At 44.7% G+C, this 23160-nt stretch overlaps 1 protein-coding gene across 5 annotated transcripts; it reads left to right on the top strand.

The window, feature by feature from the left end:
- Positions 1–8245: 8245 nt before the first annotated feature.
- On the top strand, positions 8246–23086 carry sec16a (SEC16 homolog A, endoplasmic reticulum export factor). 5 transcript variants are annotated; one of them, XM_053874911.1, is made up of 32 exons: positions 8246–8317; positions 9508–11773; positions 12380–12856; positions 13214–13362; positions 13425–13513; positions 13600–13726; positions 14017–14212; positions 15122–15302; positions 15371–15513; positions 15595–15656; positions 15795–15933; positions 16208–16450; positions 16532–16629; positions 16713–16794; positions 16878–16995; positions 17100–17211; positions 17302–17407; positions 17493–17633; positions 17706–17819; positions 17912–18104; positions 18177–18619; positions 18692–18739; positions 19121–19288; positions 19358–19438; positions 19501–19557; positions 19905–20025; positions 20127–20264; positions 20361–20443; positions 20811–20882; positions 21181–21240; positions 21970–22038; positions 22172–23086. In XM_053874911.1, exons 2-32 carry the CDS (start codon positions 9563–9565, stop codon positions 22244–22246), a joined length of 6396 nt encoding a protein of 2131 aa, XP_053730886.1. In that variant the 5' UTR covers positions 8246–8317; positions 9508–9562; the 3' UTR covers positions 22247–23086. The 5 variants fall into 5 exon arrangements, with proteins under 5 accessions (XP_053730886.1, XP_053730867.1, XP_053730849.1 ...); XM_053874892.1 differs by having other exon boundaries at positions 9508–12856; positions 20163–20264; XM_053874874.1 differs by having other exon boundaries at positions 9508–12856.
- The last annotated feature ends 74 nt before the right edge of the window (positions 23087–23160 follow it).

Raw genomic sequence — 23160 nt, 5'->3', positions numbered from 1 at the left:
GTCAACAAAGCCATTTTCTCACTCGGATGTATCCATTGCTTTGAACTGCTTATACCAGCTATATGTCAACACACTTTATATGCGGTCCATCACAGTGATCCAATCGGGCAAGTGTTCACACTCTGCAATAACAAAGTTCCTGTGCAGTGTAGCCACACACTCGCTGTTCAAGCCATTAGCACATGGCTGCGCATTCATGCCTCTTTACAGTCACATGCAGGTGTTGTAGGCGTGTGTCTGGATATACAGTGGCCACAAGGAATTCTCATATGCCCTGTGTTTATTTCAGGAAGAGGAAGCACTCTCTTCCTGCTACACTCAATATATCCCAATATGCAATGACAGGAAACTTTGGAATTACAAAGACATTTGGTAACTTATGAAACTAGAACTGGTGAGATACCAAATTTCTGGTTCTGGATGTAATTGAATTGAGGGTAATTGAACACACGTTATCGTTCCATCCGAAGAATGACAGATGTAAAGTAAATATCGGGCTGAAACAAAAAATTAAAACGGCATGCAGAGGAATACAGAAAATTTGCATAATAAAATACTAAACATTCTATTAACTACAATTAATGACATTAGATAAAAGTAATAAATAAAATAAACAAAACTGTTTGAAATAGCTACAAAATAAAAACATTTTCAGTTGGAAAATCACAGTCCTTATCCTTCTCATATGGCCACAGAATTCAACACGAAACGGACTCGACGCCAGAGAGGAGGTGACACAAGCGCTAAGACTGTCAGCTTCATGTTCACGTCTGATTCATCCAGAGGAAAGCGAATGCTAAGACGTTCCAAATTAACTCAGAGAGTGACAGAAGCAGCCTCAGCTGTCTGTGGTATCACTTTCCTTTCAAATGGTATGGATGGGAGCATGGCAACTGTCACCCTGACCTTGCTTCTCCTCACCTCTCTCCTAAGACCCATAGGACTTTCTGTTGGAGCAGGAGGTGCAGGATTAGCCAGCAGTCCACTCTGTATCTTTGTGATCATCAACAACAACTGATACAAATAGCTTGCACAGTGTTGAATTACAGATTGATTCTTCATACAAAAGAAATGTGAACCAATTATTTCAATCTCGGACATGTCTGATGGCAACGCAAAGACAAGTGATAATAGAGTTGAAAAAAAAAAGTTACAACTTTTACTTATATTACATTTTCTGGCAATTACTAAGCTAGAATGTTATTAAACCTTTGGTTCCTGCAATGGTAACTATGAGCGTGGTGCATTATGGGATTAGCAGTAAGAAATATTCATCAATAAAGTACACAATCATTAGAGTGTAGAGATAAACTCTTTATAATGGACTGTGGTTTATCAATTCTGTGGGTCACACAACAGGTTCAGTTATAATTTGTGTCAAACAATCTTCTGAATAAAGAATCCAAGAATCTGTATGCTGGCTTTAAATACATTTTAGACACAGTTGACTTTTAAAATTCTTTATTTATCAGATCTCATACTACGGATACAGACATCACATTGTTGAGGGAAAAATGGGTAAAATATTATAAATACAAATGAAAAGCAAACATTGCAGCAACTGTGTCTGTTTTAGTGTTTGATAGCTTTTAACCACAGGAAAGAGGTTAACTCCTCCATTTGGTGTGTCTACGTTGTACCTCCAGTCCAACATCTCAGTGTGTGACCCTTCAACCTTTTAAAAAGTATTCATCACATTTGATGTCTGTGAGGACATGAGACCCAACAAAAATGTCTGAGGCTCTCTAGACACTCACAAGAGTGTTCATGGCATTACCCGAGAATGTTTGTACTTACAGGTCCGAGACACCTGGGAATGACTTGCAACTGGGTGACCACATTCTCCCCAACAGTGTTGAGGCTTCCCCTGTTGTTTGCTTCTCTGTCTTTCCAAACAAAATCCAGCCATCTTTTGGAGCTGTCTGCATGCTGAGTGACAGTCAGACAGGTTGATCTGTATCTCCCAGGTAGACTGTTTCAGATCTGTAAACTGCTTCATGTTTTGGAAACACCCTTTGAAGTGCTTGAAAAACACGAAAAAACGTTTCAACGTATTCAACTGTGACTTTGTTTGTTTTTATTAGTGAAAATACATGCACGTTACGGCTCTCCGGAACCCACCTGTTACTTGTATGTTCAATTCTTCTATACCTTTTATCCCTTTACCATAATAGAATAGGTTAAATGAGGCTTCCTGTTGCATGTTTGGCACTCCACTTCTGACACACAGTTTTCACCGTTGCAACCTATTTCTTGTCAGTCCAAGGATGGATGGATAGTTTAATAAAATTACGACGGATGGTCCACAGTGTTTCCTGTTTGTATGTGTCTGTCCAATTTTTTCAGTGTTTCGACCGCCTCATGTTTTTTTTTTTAATCTATATTCTAACAAATATTTGTGAAATGGGCCCAGCATGATGTGGCATCTGAAAGTCTGTGGCAGTGTCTCACCTGCCATGGAGTCCAAGAGGAGGTGACACTCGGAAGTACAGTGACAGGAGGCCTAAAGCTCCAAATGACAGACATGAATGTAGCCACAGGCCAGAATAAAGAAAACATGTGCATCTACATAAACGACAGCTTCGTCTGATGACAGTGCCATAACGTCTTAAATGTCAGTCTACACCACCAGCACTCGGTAAAATCCAGCCGGGAGCCATCAATTTATGTCACAGCTCTGTCTTCACATTAAAGTGATAGCCGATACCCGGTCCACTGGCTGTTTCAATCAAGGCCAAGTGAAAAGTGAGGGAGGGAGAGGAGGTTCTCCAGGGGACGGCAGAGGGTGTGTGAAGCCGTGGCCTGCGTGCCGCCGGCCAGCCGCCCGAGGGGAAGGCACATGGTGCCAACAGCTGCCATGGTGAAACGCTAACCCCTCTAAATGCTCTGTCCAGTAAACAACACTGGACTGAACACATGCCAAGGGGAGAGCCTCGGTGAGGAAAGGGTGAATGGGGCGCCCCAGCTGTTGCCGTGGAGAAAGGAGATTTGACCCCTGTGAAATGGCTCATTAAAGTGTGGTGGTCAACGTTCTGGGGGGCCAACGCAGGACACGCCGGTGAGGGGAAACTCTAAACCCCTTTTGGCAGCAGAGCGCTACGCCTGCCACAAGCCACAGACAGGAAGCAGCGGATGCAGGAGATACTTTTAGTGCATGTATTTACATTGTCTGAACTGACTGCATGATTGAAATACTCACAGCAGACGTGTTTATTTTCCACCCTGAAGGACTTACTCTCTGAGATATCAGATTTCATTTACTCTATCCATCCTCGACATCATTGTCATTTTGAGCCCCTCACCTTCCAAATTGAAAAAATGAAGTTTCCTTTCAAGGCCTGTTGCATGTAGTAGATGTGCAGAAGGTTCCCATGCTCCGAGGTCCTCAGGGGAGTGGCAGTAACAGATGTGACGTCTACGATCCCCCACTCCTGTCCTCTCTGCCACCAGTCTCTCCCACCGCAGCTTGTAAAACAATCCATCTTCCACTTGTAAAAACATTACTTCCACTCCCCATCACCTCCTTCCATAATTCTCACTTTCATCATCTGGGAAATAACATTATTCCTCATTTGGTGCTGTGATAATTACATTTAGATCTAACTGAGGTTTGGAAATGATGTTGGGCCGTTGAACTGATCTCATTAGACAGCAGTCCCTCCAACCTGCCAGCATCATTTCACCTCACCATTACTGTTCATGAAATAACCACAACCATATACTGTATTCATAAAGCTATGATTTTCTTTGCCTTTTTCTTTGCCATTTTGCTGAACTCCAGGTCCCTAAGGCGACAGACATTTTAGAATCTATTTGGTGTACATACACCCCCTAGTGGCGATATTTCTATATGACATAATAAAAACATGCACAGCTTTTACAACCGGCAATAGAGACTCCATGACAACTATTGTAACCGCTAGTAAGAGACATAGAAAATTTAAACAAATAATTGAATTGAAATAATGTAAGATGTACAGTTTGCACACAAAATGCCATTTGAACAGCTTAATGTATAAAACTTTAGCTTGCAATCCACAAAATTTTGGTTCATTTACGTTTTTGTATACATTTATTGAAATCTGATTAAATGAATGTCTCATTCATGCCATTGTCTCACAGCCTTTATTGTATCTCTGTTATTAGTTTTCACCCTGCTGTGTTTTGACGTATCGATCACTTTATTTTCGTCAAGCTTGTAAATGATATTACAAATGTGTACTTGTATTCTAATAGTATAACTTGCTCCATTTCTGTGGAACTGCAGGAAAAATGAATTATATCTCATAATAATATATATTATTTTGTCTGAGAATAGACACACATCAGTAGATTAAATAAATATAATACAATGCATATATTTTTAAGAGCACCAGCAACCTCCATGTTTGTTGTTGTTGTTATCATCCTAGCTGCCACGTGTCTTGTGCATCAGTGTGATCAGTGGACCAGGAACCCCTGCACTAAAGGTTCCCTGTTGTCTGGAGAGCAAACTGTTCAATTAAATTTAATTCAATTATTTTTTTGTTGTCATGAATTAACTGTAATAATGTTGTAATTAAGTAATTGTAATTAACTTGTTAAAGTCCCACCACTAGAATAAACCGATCTTGATATCTGCGGTTCAAAGCCATCGTCGAACCACAGAGCTTGAATTTATTCCCGAGAGTTCAGATGCTTGTTAACCAAATATTGGGCTCCTCCTGCTTTGCAAACTTTGCTTTAATTAATTAGACGTTGGGCATCATTCCACCTCACAAATGCTGTTATTTCAATAACACACAGTGAGAAGTCGCTCTGTCACCATACCAATCGTAGAGGCAGGGTGAAGGGCAATTTGAAAACGGTGACATCTTTAATTTGATAAAATATGTTGGTGATCTTCTTCTTTTCCTTTCGGCTTCTCCCTTCAGGGCTCGCCATAGCGGATCATCTTCCTCCATCTCACCCTTTTTCCTCTTCTCTCAAACCTACAAACCTCATGTCCTCCTTCACCACCTCCATAAATCTCCTCTTTGACCTTCCTCTCCACCTTCTGCCTGGTAGTTCCAACCTCAACATCTTCCCACCAATGTACTGGCTCTCTCTCCTCTGTACATGTCCAAACCATCTCCATCTAGCCTCTCTGACTTTGTCTCCTAAACACCTGACCACATGTGCTGTCCCTCTGATCTACTGCTTCCTGATCCTATCCATCCTGCTCACTCCCAGAGAGAAGTTCAGCATCTTCATCTCTGCTACCTCCAGCTCTGCCTCCTGTCTTTTCCTCAGTGCCACTGTTTCCAAACCATACAACATTGCTGGCCTCACCACCCTTTTGTACACCTTCCCTTTCATCCTTGCTGACACTCTTTTGTCACACATCACACTTTTCTGTAATTATTCCATCCTGCCTTCTTCACCTCTTTGTCACACTCTCTATCACCCTGGACTGTTGAGCCTAAGTACTTAAAATCCTCTACCTTCTTTATCTCTACATCCTGTAACTTCACCTGTCCACTTGGGTCCCTCTCATTCACACACATCAGAATCAGAATCAGAATCAAATTAATTGCCATGGTCAGTGGGGAGCCCACTAACTAGGAAAGTGCTTTGGAATAAAGTGCTGACTAAAATAAAATAAAATAAAATAAAATAAAAACAAGGCTGTTCACGAATTCAACAGTCTGATGGCCGAGGGGAAGAAGCTGTTCCTGTGACGGGAGGTTCTGGTCTGGATGGACCGTAGCCTCCTGCCAGAGGGAAGAGGAACAAACAGTCCATGTCCAGGATGAGAAGGGTCGGCTCTGATCCGACCACGTCTCTGGGTCCTGGAGGCATACAGGTCCTGAAGAGGTGGCAGGCTGCAACCGATCACCTTCTCAGCAGAACGTATGATGCGCTGCAGTCTGCTGTTGTCCCTGGAGGTGGCGCTGTTGTACCAGACAGTGATAGAAGAGGTGAGGATGGACTGGATGATGGCCGTGTAGAACTCCACCAGCAACTTCGTCGGCAGTCGTAGTTTTCGTAGCTGCCTTAGAAAGAACATTCTTTGCTTGGCCTTCCTGATGAGGGACCTGATGGTTGGCTCCCATTTGAGGTCCTCAGTGATGGTGGTTCCTAGGAAGCAGAAGGAGTCTACAATAGGAATGGGTGAACCAGCCAACATGAGAGGGGATAGACAAACTGTGACTCTCCTGAAGTCTATGATCATCTCCACTGTCCTCTGGGCGTTGAGCTCCAGGTTGTTGTGGCTGCACCAGGACACCAGCCGCTCCACCTCCCTCCTGTAAGCCGACTCATCTCCATCTGAGATGAGACCGATGATGGTGGTGTCATCCGCAAACTTGATCAGCTTTACGGACTTGTGGCTGGAGGTGCAGCAGTTAGTGTAGAGAGAGAAAAGCCATGGAGAGAGAACACAGCCCTGAGGAGACCGGATGTTGAGGGTCCGAGTGTCGGAGACAGTCGTCCCCAGCCGCACACGCTGACTCCGGATGGTCAGGAAGTCTGTCATCCATCTGCAGAGGGAGTCAGGCACGTTGAGCTGGTGAAGCTTGTCTTCAAGCAGAGCTGGAAGAATCGTGTTAAAGGCAGAGCTGAAGTCTACAAACAGGATCCTGGCATAGGTTCCTGGGCAGTCCAGATGCTCCAGAACGAAATGAAGGGCCTGGTTCACTGCATCGTCCACAGATCTGTTGGCTCTGTAGGCAAACTGCAATGAGTCCAGGTGAGAAGCAGTGATAGATTTCAGGTGAGAGAGAACCAGGCGCTCAAAGGACTTCATGACCACAGACGTCAGTGCCACCGGTCTGTAATCATTCAGTCTTGTGATCCTGGCTTTCTTGGGAACAGAATGGTCATACTGCGGCTAACCTTCATTCCTCTCCTTTCTAAGGCAAACCTCCATCTCTCAAGCTTATCTTCCACTTGCTCCCTGCTCTCACCACAGATCACAATGTCATCTGCAAACATTATCGTCCACGGGGCGTCTTATCTAACCTCATCTGTCAACCTGTCCATCACCATGGCAAACAAGAAGTGGCTCAGAGCTGAGCCTTGGTGCAGTCCCACCTCCACCTTAAACTCCTGTGTTACACCTGAAGCACACCTCAACACTGTCTTACACCTGGCATACATGTCCTGCACCACTCCAACATACTTCTCTGCCACTCCAGACTTTCTCATACAATACTACAACTCTTCTCTTGGCACTCTGTCGTACACTTTGTTCAGGTCCACAAAGACACAATGGAGCTCCTTCTGACCTTCTTCTCCATGAACATCCTCAAAGCAAACACTGCATCTGTGGCTCACATATGCTAACCTCTGCCCTTCTACTTTCCACTACTCTTTCCCACAACTTCATCGTATTGCTCATCAACTTTATCCCTCTACATTATAGATGCCACAACACTGGACATCTCCCTTGTTCTTGAAGATGGGTCCCCTCCATCCTCAGGAATCCTCTCACCCTCAAAGACCTTGGTAAATGTTCTAGCCAAATAAAATATGTTGGTGATAATTTACAGAAATGTTTCAGGCACGGCACTTGACACGTGACACCCTCTTTCTGTACTACACAGGATAAATGGGCTTAAGATTTCTAGTGTATCTGTTCTTACCTGCCCGGTGGCTCGGAGTCAAGTGGGAGGGTGGGTTTCGGCTGACAAGTCTGTGCAGAAGTACAGGACACGGAGGCGCGCGAGCGAGACATAGGTCACGCCTGTATTGAAGTGAGTAATTCATTCGGGTTGAGAGTGGGTTTATCACGTACAGTAATTCAGCGTGATGCTGAGTGTATTTCAGTGATGATGATGAATGACTGATCCACTCAGTGAAAGCTATTTCCACATAGAGATAAGGCCACAGCGCCTCTCAACGGACAGAAATATTAGTGCACATTATTCAACCAAAGAACACTTCATCACAACAATAATTTTGACATCTTTAGACCTGCACATTTGTTGAGTTTGGCGTTTTCCAGTTGGATCGTTTTCCAGTTAATAACTGGACTTTGCCTTGTAAGGAACGGAAATCTTTGTCAAAAATAATGGCCTTGTTTGTTTGTGGACAATTATTATTATTCTTACTTGCCAGGCGCGTGTTATAAAATGCTTTGATACATTCTGTTCAAATCCGCACGCTATGTAAGAGCCGAAAGAAAGGTGAATTATTTATGTATGTTTCACATCCTCGCTGCAACGTACCTTTGGAAGCCCCGCCCAGTGGTGACGTAACGGTTGTTTGCACCGTGACGCTGCATGTACACGTAGCTCAGTAGGATGTGTTCACTGAAGATGGTGGCGGTGTGTCAAACTCGCCGTCCTGCACATTTGTAAGGCTTTAATTTGATATTACACATTCAACAACATCGGGTAAGGGTGTGCGTATGACACGTCGATAGTATTAAAGTGTCGGTGATTTCAAACCACGTTTCGGCCTCTGCTTTTGCTGTCATATTTGTGTGAGCAGAGGCTAGTTAGCCGACATTGCTAACGAATGCTAAAACTAGCTGACCAGACATTGAACCTGTTCAAATATGCTGACCGGGTGACAGGCAAGTTGTAAATTCCCCTGTCACTGCTGCTCAGAGACACAACAAAGTCGCAGTGTGTCTAATGATTTGTTAAAAAGCCTTGAATTCCTCCCTAATTCGAGATATTGTGGACATCCGCGTTCGGCTGCTCATGGCGTTGAGAACAGAACAGCGATACCGTTAGCTGTCGGGCGCAGAACTCTGGACTCAAAAGAAGTGTAGCAGTGTTTATAATTGAACATTATTGACTTTACACCGTTCGTAACCCTGCGATTCCATTCATGCAAGCGTTAAATGGAACTGTACCTATATTGTTTAGATCAGGAATTGGTTTCGACCCACCGGTGAGGCAAATGCTGCAGATCGAATTGCACCTTTCTTTTATTTCTGTATAGTTTTTTTTAATGCAGGTGAAGGTTTTCAATCTCTTCACCAAATGATCTGCGTGATCACTTATTTCCCTATTCGTCCACAAATGTCCTCCGTGATCACTTGTGTTTTCCTATTCGTAGTAATATTTGGTGTTGCACTGCGATTATCATACATTAATTCCATGTAACTGCTTCTGTTATTTTATAATGCTGATTAGAATTCGCCTCAACCTTTGATATCCCAGTTCGTCCTACTTCATGCGTTTCGTATTAAAGATAAATGTTTGTTACTTATTGTCCGAACTCAAGATATTTGTTGTGCTTTTAATTATTTAAGATCCACACTTGAACTGTCATCAATTTAAACATATTTGATTTTCTGTCTAAGTGCATTTATTTCTATTGAATAAGTAAGTTTAACAACCATTACTCTGAGTAGTTGGTTAAAGCAATGAATTTTTCAAATCAGTGCAACCACCATCAGTGTGATGTTGCTCACGTCACGGATGCCACGTTGTTCGTTTGCTGTGACTGGCTGCACAAATAAAGGTGTGCTGAGTTCTGCTAAGGGGCCTGTTATGCATTTGACTGACTACACTCTTTCTCCTGCTTCTCCAGATTCAACTGACTATCGTCTTGAGTGACATCTATTCGTGGTTGGTTGACTGAAGCCATGCAACCCCCTCCTTCAAACGGACCACCTGGGGCAACTGGTCCTCCACCCTCTGGACCCAATATGTTTCGCCGGACTAGGCCTTTTAAACATGCACCACCAACGATGGCCACAATGCCTCCTTCCTCCCAACCAATGACAGACCCATTTGGTTTTGTGAGAGCGCCTCCCCCTATGGCTGCAGGTGGTCTTCCAACACTGCCCACGAGTACACCTCCACCACCATCAACAAACCCTGTGTACTCTCAGCCAGGTGCCGGTTTGCCGCCACAGATAAATGAGGTAGTTGCTGCAGCTCCAAGTGGACTTCCCCCGATGTCTTTGGCTGGTGTCGCCCCTTTCAATCCGTCTCATGCACCACCATCGGGCGTGTATCCCGCACCAAGTCTTACAGGATATGCTTCCTCTAATAATGAAACAGGCTATTTCAATTCAAGAGAACAGATGTCATCTAATACGCCAGAACAACCACCTATAGCATCAGTTCCTGCCCCTTCTCAGACACCACTTAATCAGGAGTTTCAGAGACGCTCTACACCACAGCCTGTGCCCTTTCAGCCGTTGCCTCCAACCACGTCCGCTTCGCAGTGGAGCCCTGATCATAGAAGTCGACCTCCATCAGTTCAGAATTATTTCCAACCGACCAATGATCCCCCACCACAGGCTTTTAATATACAACCGCAAACCCGGATGTATCCCTCCAGCACCCCATCACCGCTTCACAGTGCACCAGCCCCAACACCACAGCCTAGTCAACCCCCCATATCGCCTCATGCGCCGCATAGCATGGCAAACAGCTCCGCCAGTCAGTGGTCTGTCCCAAATGTACCCCACTTTCATAACACTCACTTTCAATCCCAGAGCTATATGAGTCAGAGTACGACTTCTCCTGAGTCTTGGTTCAATCAACCTCCACAGGACTCAGGATATCACCAAATGGGCACCCGTCCCGACCATCAGCAGCTCAGTGCAGAACCTCCCCTTGTACCGGACTCTGGGCCGCCACATAGTTTGAACTCAGCTCCATACTCTCATGATTCTGGGTCTCTCGCCATGTTTTTTAACAACAAAGATGTAGAAAATGAAGAAACGCTGTGTGGAGAGAGGAGTAAGCCAGTTAATGGCATTCCTGAGTCCTTACAGCATTATAGCAGCACCCAAGCTGGTGAACATATCGACAGTGGCCATGCAGGTGTTGCATTGGAATACCAAGGGTGTTCACCACATGACAGTTCAAATGTACCCAACACAAGTGATGGGACCCCACCACAGGCAATTGCCCCTGGTGCCCATGGATCTCACTATGACCATGTGGAGAATTTGGAATGTGTTCCAAACCAGGAAGTGTTACCAAGTGACAAACAAGTAAGCCCCGCTGCTTCTGCCACACAAGAAGCAGACACTTTTGAAACGGGGCCAAACTTGGAAACTCCTGATTCTATTCCAAGACCTGTTAGATCTGCCAGTGTGTCATCCAACTACAGTAACATGAGTCATGGAAGTGCGACTGGCACCCGAAGGCACCAGGGTGTTGTTGGCACTTTTATCCAACAGGAAAGCCCTCGGCTGACAGAGGATGCTAACCTGTCACCTGCCACTGGAGGCTACTTTGAGCAGATTGACACCTCTCCAGCTGGAGACATGGGTGCACAACAGAGTGCATTGGAGCAGATGTGGCAACCCACCCCCAGTCCACCCAAACCTACAGGGGTCTTTCAGGCAAGCGCTAACAGTTCTTTTGAACCAGTGCGCTCGCATCATGGGGTGGGAGTCAAGCCTGTTGAAGTTGATCGCGCTAAAATGGTAGTAGAGGGTGCACCTGATTCGGTCACTGGTAACCTGGAGCAACCACCTGATAATATGGAGAATATCTTTGGCTCTGGTCAACCCATTTCTGATGCGGCTGGCAGTAGTGGGCCTCCATTGACTCACCAAGTCGTTCATTCGCATTCAAGACCTTCGTCCAGGTCCTTTGGAGCAAATAGACCATGTGACAGTCCTGCCACTACTCTTTGGGCGCAGAATGATCCAGCCAGCTTGGGTGTGAACATTCTTTTAGCCCCTGCTGCGCCAACAGTTCTTGCTCCTTTACGAGAGCCGAGCGTAGATGTTATTCAGCCCCCTGAAGATGCTCCAGTGGACCCTCAACCTCCACAGATTGCTCAGGCAACACCACATCCACATTTAGAGAACCTAGAGAACCCTCCACAGGTGAGTGAAGGACAGCCAGTTGACTCCCAAGACAACCTGGGCTACGCATCTCTTTTGGTGTCTGATTCGCTACATCAGCCTGTTTTAATCGCTCCTCCAGTGTCCAATTACAACGTGATTCATCCCACTGCATATGCTGAAGCAGCCACTCAACAGAATCCTATAGAGGCTAATGCAGCTGTTATACCACCAGAACTCCCTCAGGGTGGCAAAACCTCACAGCCACCATTAGTTTCTTCTCATCCAAATCCTTTATTTGTGCCTGGACAAGCAAGCTTTAATTCTCCCCTTCCTGCTAATGTACCACTCAATCTGACATGTGAGAGTTCGGCAAAGACGGCGTCTGATAGCAAAACCTCACCTGATTCCCAGCAAGTCCACCCTGCCTTCTCCAGGGGCCAGTCATTGAGTGGAGACAGCCACTTTGCTCTTCAAGTCAATTCTCAATCTTCTTGTGTTGCTCCATCTATCTCTAATCAAAGCCAGTCGACAAATTATGAACTGCTTGATTTTTCTATGCACCAATCACAAACTCAAAATCAAGGCCCCAGCAATCCTTCCGCTTTGCACGAATCTCCACAGCCTTGTAATGGATTTTACCTACAGGTCACCAAAGATGCTCAGCAGGTGGCAAGAGCAGAAGTGCACGCCCCTGCCCAGACCCCAACTTCTTTGTCCACCGCTCACTTTCAACCGCCACAAGCAGCTGCACTCGACCAGCCACCGTCGATTGCTCCAGTTAGGACAGTGGATGCTCAGCCTCTTCAGCAGGGACAAAGTGCTTCAGCTTCTGTGCCAGTGGATGCTGCAACACCTTCTGGTCATTATTCGACTCAAGGGCCTCCCGCCAATGTGCAACCACCTCCAGCTGCAGCAGGACCTCCAGCGCCAGCTCCATCTGGGGCTCCTTTAGCATCCGGTGAACCGCCAAGACCACCTTCTTCTGTTGGTAGCCAGCAAGGTTATGGACCTCCTCCTCCTGGACCAGGGCAGATGTATGGTGGCTACTATGGAAGCTATGGAGAATATTACCCACCTGGTCACTACGCACCTGGTGATCCCAGAGCTCAGCAATATTATCATGTAAGATGTTTTTTTTATTGCATTCTCTGTTTTGTTGACTGAGATGTTGATGCTGTGACAAACTGTGATACATGTGACTTCAGTGTGCTGCATACAGATATAGTTAATAGCTTGTAAATTATTATTTGTATTCCAGTACACGACCAGCATTACATCATGCTGCCTAGCTTTTATGTCTGCTGAGATGTTTCATGGTTGAGTTATATTACAACTGATTTTGTACTGAAGTTTCATTCAAAACAGCTAAAGCCACTTCGTCTATCGAGTAGTTTCTCCAGAACTGCATCATCACCAAAGATGCTTTTTAAATTTTAAGTCTGAAATTCTTTTCCTTCCTCCATCATATCATTATTTCAGGATGGGTCATACAGAAACCGAGAAGCTTGGTATGGTAGATATGATGGAGCAAATCCAGCTTACCGGGATCCAAACTACCAGTACAGGGAACCTCTACCAGAGAGACCAAGTTCCCGGACCAGTCAGTTCTCTGACAGACCATCTTCCAGGTGAGAAACAGATTGATCTGTGTGTTTTTGTGCCATGCTCATTGTGTGCTTGTCTCACCCAGGCATGGGTATCCCGAAGACTACCATAGAGCAAATCAAAGTGCCTACAACGATTATTACCCTGACTATGCAAAGCGCTACGACTATAGTGGTAATTTGTGTTTCTTTTTCAGTGCAAAATGTTCAAGCTTAATGGAAAACAGTCCTCTTAATGTTTTTTTCTCTTTTTGTTGCAAGGATATAACTATGGACAGTATGACCCAAGAGTTCAACCAAGAGGATACTATGATCAGTCTTACTGGTCGAACTACAGTGACGGCTACAGAAACAGAGACTACTATAACCAGCAGATGTATCCTGCCAGGTATGCAGCTAAAAACATAAAGCGCGTTATGCACTTATCCATTTGGTGCTGAGACTGGGAGACATTTACTGGGTGCAAATTCATTGATGTCGGTACCTCACTAGACCAAAATATCTCTTTATGAAACTGAATTGAAAGCAGGACTGAAGTTGTATCAAGTTAGTCTGCACATAGCAACATGTTAAGTGTGTCAAGTTTTGTATTCAAATTCTACTGTGCTTTTTATGTCAGTATATTTGGAAAAAAATGCTGCGCTTGCCTAAGAAAATGTGGTTCTTTCTACCCCACAGGAAAGAGGGTTACGACGATCAGTGGAGGTACTATCCTGGGTATGACACCAGCTTCGATGATTACCCCAGACGTGGCGACACGTACGGTGACGACTTCGATCGGCGCAGTGTTCACAGTGAGCAGTCAGTACACAGTGCGCATAGCTCCCGAAGCCACCACAGCAGGCAGAGCAGTTTCAGCTCCAGGTCTCAGCAGGTGAATGTGCAACCTTTTTGTTGTATTTGTCTGCAGTTCTGATATGATAATGTCATTAATGTGATAAAATAATGTAGCGATACTCCCTCACCATGTCTCAACGGCATGTTATAAAAAGCGGCTGACAAAACACTACACTTGTGTTACACTGGAGGCCCCCCAACCACTGGTCCATGGTCAATAGTGTGAAACGCTGAACTGATGAACTTAGATTGTGTGTTAGTGCGCTATGAACTTAGATGCACAGGACATCAAATAAAATCCATACCGTGTCTCTGTAACTAGTGATGATATTATTGAGCATTTAAAAACTGTGATAATTCTCAATCTTGTCATTCTGCCATGTTTGTGTGTATGTTTCTCTCACTGCCAGGCTTTTAGCTAGCAGGGTGACTGGTCCGATGTTTGTCTTAAAAAAAAAAAAGTTATTTTTGTACATTCAGATGTTTACAGCTTGTTTGTTTTACACATTTCGTGTCTGGAGGGGAATGTGCTGGTGGTGTGGCTTTAGACGCCCTGTTTTAAAATCCTAGCTAAATGCCTGCTCGCTGCGCAGTACGAGTCATAAATCAGCTGATCAGTTATATGACCGCTCTGCAGTTTCACTGGGGCAGATGCACGGGTGGATCAATCAACCCAACAGTCTTCTCTGTTGATTTTCTTGAGTTAAAAGTACTATTAAAACAACCATGAAGTAAACTGCGTACTTGCTTTGGTGTTGGGTTTCTCACAGCCAGAGCTGCAGTCCATGTCATCATGTTCCTGCGGCTCTTTCACAGTAAAATGCAAATAGTAGTGTTGCCGCTCTGTGAAAATAATGTCCAATATTAAACCACGGTGCTAAAAAGGCTGGGGACCAAGTTCCATCACTGTACTTATGGATTAGTTTCTGTTCTTGTTCTCTTGCAGAGCCAGGTTTACAGGAGCCAGCCTGATCTGTCAGCAGTCTATGACACCACATCATCCACTTTGGCAGCTGACTACTCATATGCACAGTATCCAAACCAAACAGATGTGACTCAAAACTACAGCCAGTACCTCTACCCTTCAGAGTATAGAGCTGAGAGCACCTGGGTCGCCCCTGACCAACGTAACACCTGTTTCTCCTTTAACTCCAATGATTCAATGCTGCTTGTATACTGACTTGTTTTTCTTCAGCACCACCTTGCCCTGCTGCCACAGAGCTGTTCACAAAGCCCCACCGCTGTGCTCGCTTTAGTCCTGGTGGTTTCCTAGTCCAAGTTCTGCCCAATCTACCCTCAGATGGTCAGCCAGCCCTTGTTGATATCCACAGCATGGAGGTTGGTCTGGTTTTGTTCAAGATGCTGGTCAAACTGAAGGATGGTGCTGTAACTACTGCTGCTGCTGTTTTGTGTCATCAGGCAATGCTGCAGGATACACCATGTCAAGAAGAACTGCGATCCTTCCCAGGACCTCTTGTGAAGTATGTGCATTTTACTATGTGACTCATTAGATTTGACTCCAAAGTGTTAAGATGAGCAGATCATGACATGGCTTTGAATTGATTTTATTTATTGTTAAGTACTTTGGCTGCTCTCTAACATTGTGACTGGTTCATCAGGGAAGAAACCCATAAAGTGGATGTGATAAAATTCTGCCAGCAAAAGGCGCTGGAGTGTTCCAGAGACGACAATCTCTTGGACAGAGACTCTGCCTGCCTAATTTGGGACTTCATCGTTTTGCTTTGCAGACAGAATGGAGTAAGACATTCTTTTAACTTTCACATTCATTAGCTGGATAATACTGCTTTTGTTCTTCCCACAACCTGGCGAGTTTGCAACACTGTAGCATGAAAGACAACATATAATAAAACACTTTTAAAAAGCATATCTCAATAAATGTCACAGTAACATAATAATAGGAGGTAGTTGGTTCCTGACTGCCTAACATGTTCCATGTGGTGCCCAGTTGAGGTTAAGAGGATGTACTTTTACTGCGATGGCATTACAACTTCGCTGCCATGTTTCTCTCCAGACGGTTGTTGGCACAGATATTGCAGACCTCTTGCTCAAGGAACATCGCTCTGTGTGGCTCCCTGGAAAAAGTCCAAATGAAGCCAACTTGATTGATTTTAACAAAGAACCACTGTCTCGTGCTGAAGAGGAGCCTGGAGCCGGACCTCTGTCACTGCTCTCTGACACCTTCATGACAGTCCCAGAAAACGTTGGTAAAGAAACCGAGCGATTCAGAGAGCTGCTTCTGTTTGGCCGAAAAAAGGTGGGAAGCTTAAATGTTATGTTTTCGAATTGCACGAGAAATCTGAATTACTTATATGTGTTGTGTGTGTCTGTGGTACAGGATGCTCTTGAAGCAGCGATGAAGGGCGGTCTCTGGGGTCATGCTCTTCTATTAGCCAGCAAAATGGACAGTAGGACACATGCACGTGTCATGACTAGGTAACACATTATTCAGTTCAGTAAAAAATATTTAGAATTTCAGTCTACATATTTATGCAACTTTCATGGTCTGTCGCTCTCAGATTTGCCAACAGCTTGCCGATCAATGACCCGCTTCAGACGGTGTACCAGTTGATGTCAGGAAGGATGCCTGCGTCAGCCACTGTACGTTTTCAATGCCACCTACAGATTTAAAGTCTCATTTTATTGGCACATGTTTCTGTATTTATGGTGTCCTCTTGGTGAAGTGTTGTGGAGAGGAGAAGTGGGGTGACTGGCGCCCTCATTTGGCTATGGTGCTGTCCAACCTCACGAACACACTGGACCTTGATACTCGAACCATCACCACAATGGGGGACACACTTGGTATGTTAACTGACAGAGATGCAAATATAAGCGTTCGTGCGTGTGTTTGTGTGTGCTAAAATAAACTAAGGTTGCTGGATTATGGACAAGTGTTTTTTTTTCAGCTTCCAAGGGGCTGGTTGAGGCTGCACACTTCTGTTACATGATGGCTCAGGTCGAACCAGGTGTTTTCACAAAGAAGAGCACGAAAATGGTTTTGGTTGGTGCAAACCACAGGTTGGTCCAGAAGAGTCTTTTGATTTACTGATCATTTATCAATGTGGTACAATGTGTGTCTTTGTCAACAAACCTCTTCCTGAAAACCAGTTTGCCACTTCACCAATGTGCAACCAACGAAGCGATCCAGAGGACAGAGGCTTATGAGTACGCTCAGGACCTTGGCATCCATTCCTGCTCCATGCACAATTTCCAGGTTTGCGAATGTTTAAACGTTCATGAGCCCTACTTTATGTAAGTAGCTTGTTTTGAAGAGACTTTAATGGCGTCCTGGTTTTTAGGTGTTCAAGTTGATCTATGCATGCCGCCTGGCTGAGGCAGGTTTGAGCGCCCAGGCCTTCCACTACTGTGAAGTTATTTCGAGGACCATCCTCTTGCAACCCTCCTACTATTCTCCAGTTTTGTTGCGTCAAGTTATGCAGGTATGTTTCTTGTGTTTGGGTCACATTGATGCTGAACATTGATGAATATGGATTAAATAAAATTCTCCACAGATGTCTGAAAAGCTGCGGTTTTTCGACCCACAAATGAAGGAGAGGCCGGAGCAGGAGTTGTTCAATGAGCCGGAGTGGCTGGTCCACATCAGACAGCTGGATGGTCAGATCAGGGTGAGACTAAGGACAGTTGTCTTGATCTTGCATCAAGCCCTTCATGCTTTTATTCATAATCTAAACGTGAGACGATTTTCTCCCTTTCCTAGACCGGAGCAGTCACTTACAATGCTGACAGAGCAACTCCGACTCAGTTATCGAGCAGCAGCCCCAGTTCTGACTTATGCCAGGCACCTGATAATTATGGCAACCCTCAGCAGTTGGATGGGAGCACCGACAATCCTTTGATGTGCTCCTTACTTCCCGGGCCACCACCTCAAGAAGTGCAACTAATGCCTCCAGGTATTAGTGAAGATGTTTTTTTTTTTTTTATCCGTCTTCAAGAAGCTACACTGTCTGTCCACTTTCTTCCAGCTCCGTCATCAATCCTTCAAGATGGTATGGCACCACCGCAGCATTTGCCTCCCAACGATATTCCCCAGTTTTACCCAGTCCCACCAGTACCCACCAGTGAACCACCAGGCCAGCTCCCAGTCTCTCCATCACAGGAGCCTGGTTCCGTTCCTCTGCCTTTCCAACCTCAGCAACAAGAAATGTATCCGGGGATGTATCAGCAACCGGCACCTCAGCCCCCTCATATGGGCCAGATATCCCCACACATGCACCCTCAGATGCAACATTCGCCAGCACATGTGAATCACACATCAGCTGAGATTCCCTCACACATGCCTTCTTCACCTGGTCATATGCCTCCTGTGGAGCAGCCTCCTCATATCCCACTTGAGAGGCAGAATTCCCAGCCAACACCAGGTGGCCTCCCACCTCAGATGGATTACTATGACTATATGGAACACATGGTCAGTTTCTCTGTGTGAAAATCACCTCTTTGTGTTGTGCTCAAGTTGTAACTCTCTCTAATCCCTTCCCAGGGTCCTGGAAGGAGATCAAGAACAACATCACAATCTTCAGTGCATGCAGTGAGTTTAATGCTCAAATTTTGAGAGCCAAACCGTATTTTATTGACGCTCTGCCGTGACACGGTTACAATGCTAAATACAATATACTCCCAGATGGCTGTGCTTTTTAGATAAACACACCCACATTCTTCCAAATATATAAAAAATATAATAACTTCAAGAAAAAAGAAGATTCAATGACACCATGAAGAGATTAAGGATATTTCAAAGTAATCATGTTCTGAAATGTGTAGAAACTGAAATGCATTTTTATACAGTATTGTAAGCTGTAGTGTGGTGCGTCACCCCTGAAACTGCCTGATGGAAATGTCTGCGCTCAAAAACACATAATTTTTGTTTAATTTGTTGTGTTGCGTCATTAAAATCTGTCCTCTTCCTCAGACTGCAAGGGCTTCATCGCGTCGTTCACGCACAACCTCAGAATCATCCACGCACTCAGGTGGGCGAGAGCGAAGCAATTCAGTGGCCATGCTTCCTTCTCCGCCCCCTATTCCTGAGCAGCCCGTCAAGGAGCAGACCCAGAAGGCCAAAAAAGAGTCTCCTAAAAAGGTTAGTGGTCTTCCTCTCAGCGTGAGCACTGTGCCGACATGATGCCGATTGAATGTGTTGTTGGTGCAGGACAGAGGTGGGAGCTGGCTGAACTGGTTTTCACAGAAGCGGAAGAATGAAGCGCACTTGCCGGATGATAAAAACAAATCTGTATGTCTGTAGTTCATTTAAATGTAACTGTTTTGTTATTAACAGTATGTCTTTGTCGGCAGATTGTGTGGGATAAGCAGAAGCAGCGATGGATCGACCTGAATGAGCCTGAAGAGGAGGTTTGTCCCAACAGTGTGTCTGAGATATTAATATGTTTTGATAATAGAGCAAATTGCGATTAAAACAAGTGACTTTGACGGCCGTAAAAGACATTTAAGAAAATCAAAGGTTGCTGCCGGAGATATGAACCAGGCAGAGCAGAACAAGTTTACAAAATGGATTTGAGATTAGCTACAATGATGTTGACATGGTGACACTGTGGTGGAGCCTAGAGAAAGAAAGGATGTAGAAACAAGCTGAGGAAAATGACATTCACAGAGTTGAATGGTCGAGAGAATAAAATATAACAGTGACCTTTGTAAAATGCAAGGGACATACGGTAACTCATATCAAATGTGTCTGGCAGAGCAAGCCTCTACCACCACCACCTACTGCCATCCCAAAGATGGTGCCGATGCCGAGCTCAGACGGGCCTCCCGGTCCTCCCACTGGCGGTCCTCCGGTCAACATGTTCTCTAGGAAGGCAGGTGAGATGACTGGTGCTTAGCACCTGGTGCTGCCTTTTCGTTGTTGTGCAAACACTGACTTGACAATATAAAAAATATATCTGGATGAAATTTCTTTTCAGGCACTAAAAGCAGATATGTGGATGTTCTGAACCCAGGTCGTACGACTAAACCCGCTGGATCAGCGCCTGCTCCGGCAGACATCTTTGCTACCATGGCACCAATGGCCATGCCGACCAACCTGTTTGTGCCTAGCTCAGGTGTGAAACAAGTCTGTTTTGACTGACGAATGTCCCGAGGTTATGCTCAAACATTAGCAAAGAGCACAATGGTTACATCATTCATCCTCATTACAGCTCCTGCTGACCAACAACCTTTGGAAGGTGGTGAGGGAGGAAATCAGGAGCAGGCTTCGCCACAGAGCTCTGCAGCTCCACAGGTCTTTGTTTTGTTTATGTATGTTTGTTTGTGAGAGGCTGGAGCTCTCTGCAGCCAAGACAGGCAGTTATTATATTGAGAGATTGTACCATCTCTCAATATATATATATATATATATATATAGATATATATAGATATATATAGATATATAGATATATATATAGATATATTGACATTTATCAAAATATATATCCATGATTTTGATATTTATTAAATATCAAAATCATGGGAGAAAATTCTTTCACGGTAGGAAGAAAACTATATGTGCTGTAAATGGGAAAACTATTCAACTTTTGACCCTCTGGAATATTTCTTGTGAAAGAGAATCAATCTGTTCTCACTGTTCCTCCCTTGTTTCACCTTGCTAGATGTTCAACCCGACCTTGTTACCCCCGGCTCCAGAGGCTTCCATTGTGCCTGACGGGTCACAGTCTGGGGAGGTAAGAGATCTCTGCGCTGGCGGCGGCAAGGTTAAGTAATGCCACTGCTGAAACTCTGTGCTCAGCTGCTAACTGCTAGCTCTTCTGTGTTTTAGCGACGATCTAATGGCACAAATATGTGCATGTCAATTTTGTTTTCGCTCACAATCATCCAAAAACTTCTGTTCATTTGCTGCTGATAATTCTCATGTGTCCAAAAAGTGATTAACCATGTGATATTAGAGCAGATCTAAACCATGCATGGGAGTTTATTAACGTGGGTTTTGTCCACTGTTTATTCCCCTCCTGCTGTCTTCAGCTCTCACGATCTAGCTCAATGAGTTCTTTATCACGTGAAGTGAGTCAGCATTTAAACAAGGTATTTTTAAAGGGACTGCGAAGGTCCGTTTTCTTCCTCCTTAACCTGTCACCTGCCACTCACCCAACACGGCACATCTCATCACGCACGCTCCACCGTTTGCACCTGAGGCTTTGCAGCACACAGATCACTGCCTGCTCCTCCTCCTGAGTACGGTCTTCAGCATAACTCCTCTGTTCATCCACTTTTGGGTGTCAGTCTGTCACTTGAGTTAAAAAAAACATGTTCGTGTGGGAGTTGGCCACATGGTGAGAGCTGCATAGTTTTTCTCTTCAGAAAGGTGCGGCCCAAAGTCTGGACTTATTTTGACCTTGAATAAATTCGGATTCAATATGGCCACGTGAAGGGAGGAAACATGTCAGATCTTATTTGAGCGCAGAGCAACAATACCACGATAATAATAACAACTTTTGGTCACAATAACCATGAAATGATCATGCCGTTCCATCCCTACATACGTGACCGTCCTCATATGAATGCTGGTCTGATCTTAAAATGAAAGCAGTGAAGTCTGTCAGACTGGAGTGTGCTGGAGACCAGTGCAGGACTCCCAGAATCCCTCTGATTCATTAACCCATTTTGTTGGCATGGTTACTGATCAAATCACAGGATCACTAAGCTTTTCCCTCACTGCCGACCACAATGACTCACCCATTAACACATTGCTGTTTTTGATCGAGTGCCCGAGGATCACATACTAGTCTTGGTAACTCGGCTCATCTTTTGCAGAGTCATCCTGCCCAGGGAGCCCCTCCCACAGGGGGCGTCACCTTTTATAACCCTGCACAGTTTGCACAGGTATGGACCTTTTTTTTTTTTTTGCTGTCTCTCCTTCACATGGTAGACTTCAGTTCAGAATCTTGGTTCATGTATGCGACTGCTAACATTTTGTTTCTCTTCTGCACCATTTTTCACTCCTGCTCTGTCCCAGACGAGTGCTCCCTCAGGAGGAGGGGTGCGGCCGGGTCGCCTGGGCGGTCAGCGGCAGTACCCAGTGATGAAGTAAACGCATCCTGCCCAGATTGTAAACAGACTGAAGTCGTACCTGGAAGTAACTGAAGCACATTTTGTCTAATGGACCCCCAATCTAGAGAAAATGTCTTGGGAACGCAGGTCACGTTTAGCTCGGTGGGCGAGTCAGATTGGAGTTAAATCTCAGTTCAAATTGTATTTTCTCTGGCAGATAATAAACATTTGGCGTCAATGAAACGATCGTAACCATCATCATGCTTTTAGTTTGAGCCTTTTTTGTCTAAATGTCCATCTCTGATTTGATGGTCGTGAGTGGAAAGATGGCGGCGACAGACTTTGGACCTGTGGAACACAGCGAGCGGAATCAGAGTTGCAGTGTCGGCATGATGTTCAGATATTTATTGAAACGTCCCTCTGCTCATCAGCTGGAGATGAGTGGTTTAGCATAGAGCTGCTAGCTTACGGCCCACTTTGGAAACATTGCTTAACATGACTTCTTCCAAATATTTGTATAGGGGATTGATTGTATTTAAGAGCTTCAGGCATAAATGTGTGTGCGTGTGTGTTAAGAGCAACTACTTGGATTAGCTTTGAAATGCATTTATGAATCACAGTTATGGAGTCTGATGGATGAATCATCGAAGGAAATCAAGAACCAGCCGTTGTACTTGTCAACTTTTATCATTCTCATTGGATTTTAATTTGCCTGTTGATTCGGAATCACATGACCGGTGACGTTGTTGTCCAAACGCCCCCTACTGTTTCGCTCATGTTTTAAAATCGTCATGTACTGTACGTAAATTGCAGCAGGCAGAATCTAATGTTAATAAAGTTATTTTTGGCGCTCTGTAGCACTTTGAAATACTCCACTGGTGCCTTCATTCTTTCATGGTGCATTGTGTTTGTGTTCCCAACTGTAAAGCTACAGTCCTTTGACACAAAGTGACA

Source organism: Synchiropus splendidus, chromosome 1 (assembly GCF_027744825.2).
Source record: "Synchiropus splendidus isolate RoL2022-P1 chromosome 1, RoL_Sspl_1.0, whole genome shotgun sequence".
Taxonomy (NCBI): Eukaryota; Metazoa; Chordata; class Actinopteri; order Syngnathiformes; family Callionymidae; genus Synchiropus; species Synchiropus splendidus.
This window is presented reverse-complemented; position numbering and strand designations above follow the sequence as displayed.